The 1,897-nt window shown below is 50.6% G+C and overlaps 1 protein-coding gene across 1 annotated transcript in view; it reads left to right on the forward strand.

Annotated features, from left to right (window-relative positions):
* The window catches only part of LOC107676489 (zinc finger and BTB domain-containing protein 45-like), a 1,233-nt gene extending 740 nt beyond the window's left edge, over positions 1 to 493 (forward strand). Inside the window, exon 2 of the mRNA XM_016471044.1 lies at positions 87 to 493. Within this exon, the coding sequence (XP_016326530.1) occupies positions 87 to 406 (320 nt within the window). The 3' untranslated portion in view covers positions 407 to 493. The remainder of the gene's footprint in view (positions 1 to 86) is intronic.
* The last annotated feature ends 1,404 nt before the right edge of the window (positions 494 to 1,897 follow it).

The following is a 1,897-nucleotide window of genomic DNA, read 5'->3' on the forward strand; positions in this document are numbered from 1 at the left end:
GCGTGCGTGTGTGTGTGTGCGTGCGTGCGCGCGTGTGTGTGTGCGTGTGTGTGCGTGCGTGCAGGTGTGTGTGTGTGTGTGTGCAGGTCAGAAGCCGCATCAGTGCAGCATCTGCTGGCGCTCATTCTCTCTGCGTGACTATCTGCTGAAGCACATGGTGGTGCACACGGGTGTGCGTGCGTTCCAGTGCTCCGTCTGCAGCAAGCGCTTCACGCAGAAGAGCTCTCTGAACGTTCACATGCGCACACACTGTGTGGAGCGCACCTTCACCTGCGGCGTCTGCCACCGCGCCTTCACCCACCGCACGCTGCTCGAGAGACACGCCCTGCAGCACCACACGCCCGCCAAACCACCCACCAATCACCTGCAGCAGGGCGGGGCCAGCGGACCCGGCTCCGCCTCCTAGAGACAGGGACGACCGGTGGGAGAGAGAGGAGGAGCAATCCCAGGAGCTTTAACACTCGCACACTCACACTCACACACACACACACACACACACACACACACTCAACACATTCAACATCAATTCTGTGTGTGTGTGTGTGTGTGTGTGTGTGTGTGTGCAGGTCAGAAGCCGCATCAGTGCAGCATCTGCTGGCGCTCCTTCTCTCTGCGTGACTATCTGCTGAAGCACATGGTGGTGCACACGGGTGTGCGTGCGTTCCAGTGCTCCGTCTGCAGCAAGCGCTTCACGCAGAAGAGCTCTCTGAACGTTCACATGCGCACACACTGTGTGGAGCGCACCTTCACCTGCGGCGTCTGCCACCGCGCCTTCACCCACCGCATGCTGCTCGAGAGACACGCCCTGCAACACCACACGCACGCCAAACCACCCACCAATCACATGGAACAGGACGGGGCCATGGGCGGGGCAAGCGGACCCGCCTCCGCCTCCTAGAGACAGGGACGACTGAAGAGAGGAGAAACAATCCGATTGAATCCCAGGAGCTTTAACACACACACTCTCACACACACACACACACACACACTCTCACACACCCTCACTCCCTCACACACACTCTCTCTCTCTCTATCTATCTCACACACACACTCACACACACACACACACACTCTCTCACACACACACACTCTCTCACGAGGAGAATAATATACTAGTGTCCTGTTATTTTGGAAAACCCTTCTGGAAATTAAAATTGAATTTAATGAAAAAAATTATAATTTAATAATTTTCACTTATTAATAAGTTGTGATTTTAATTAATTAAAAAAATTTTTTTTGAGCCACAGTTTGTTCATTAAACAAGACCTCTGGGTAGTTTTTAATATGCATTGAGTCACAGGTCCAAAATTAACTGAGAAAATATATCAGCAATGAAACTGGATTTGAGTATTTCTATTATTTAATGTACACATTTAGCCTTTTTTCCATGAACATTTGTGACAAACTGTGTACATTTTCGTGGTGAAAGTAGTTTGAAGGTGTGTGGCGGTCATTTGATCTGTACTTCACTCTCATCAGTTTGAACTCATTTGGCGTGTAGTGAGTTAAAGTCCCGGAGTCTTTAGTGTTTGCTGTGATCTGTAGATGTTCCGCATGTGAGCACTAGATGTCAGCAGTTCTCCTGTGATCAATCTGTGCGTGACGCAATACTGTGCGTGACGCCGCCTCCAAACACACACACACTCACTCACTCACTCACTCACAAACTCACTCACACTCGCACAAACACACACTCGCATACACACTCACACACACTCACACACACACACACACTCTCACTATAACACATACACACACACTCACACACATACACACACACATTCACACACACACACACACTCACACGCTCACACACACACTCTCTCACTCACACACACTCTCTCACTCACACACACTCTCTCACTCACACACACTCTCTCACTCACACACACACACA

This window comes from Sinocyclocheilus anshuiensis, unplaced genomic scaffold (genome assembly GCF_001515605.1).
Source record: "Sinocyclocheilus anshuiensis isolate Anshui unplaced genomic scaffold, SAMN03320099.WGS_v1.1 scaffold3935, whole genome shotgun sequence".
Taxonomy (NCBI): Eukaryota; Metazoa; Chordata; class Actinopteri; order Cypriniformes; family Cyprinidae; genus Sinocyclocheilus; species Sinocyclocheilus anshuiensis.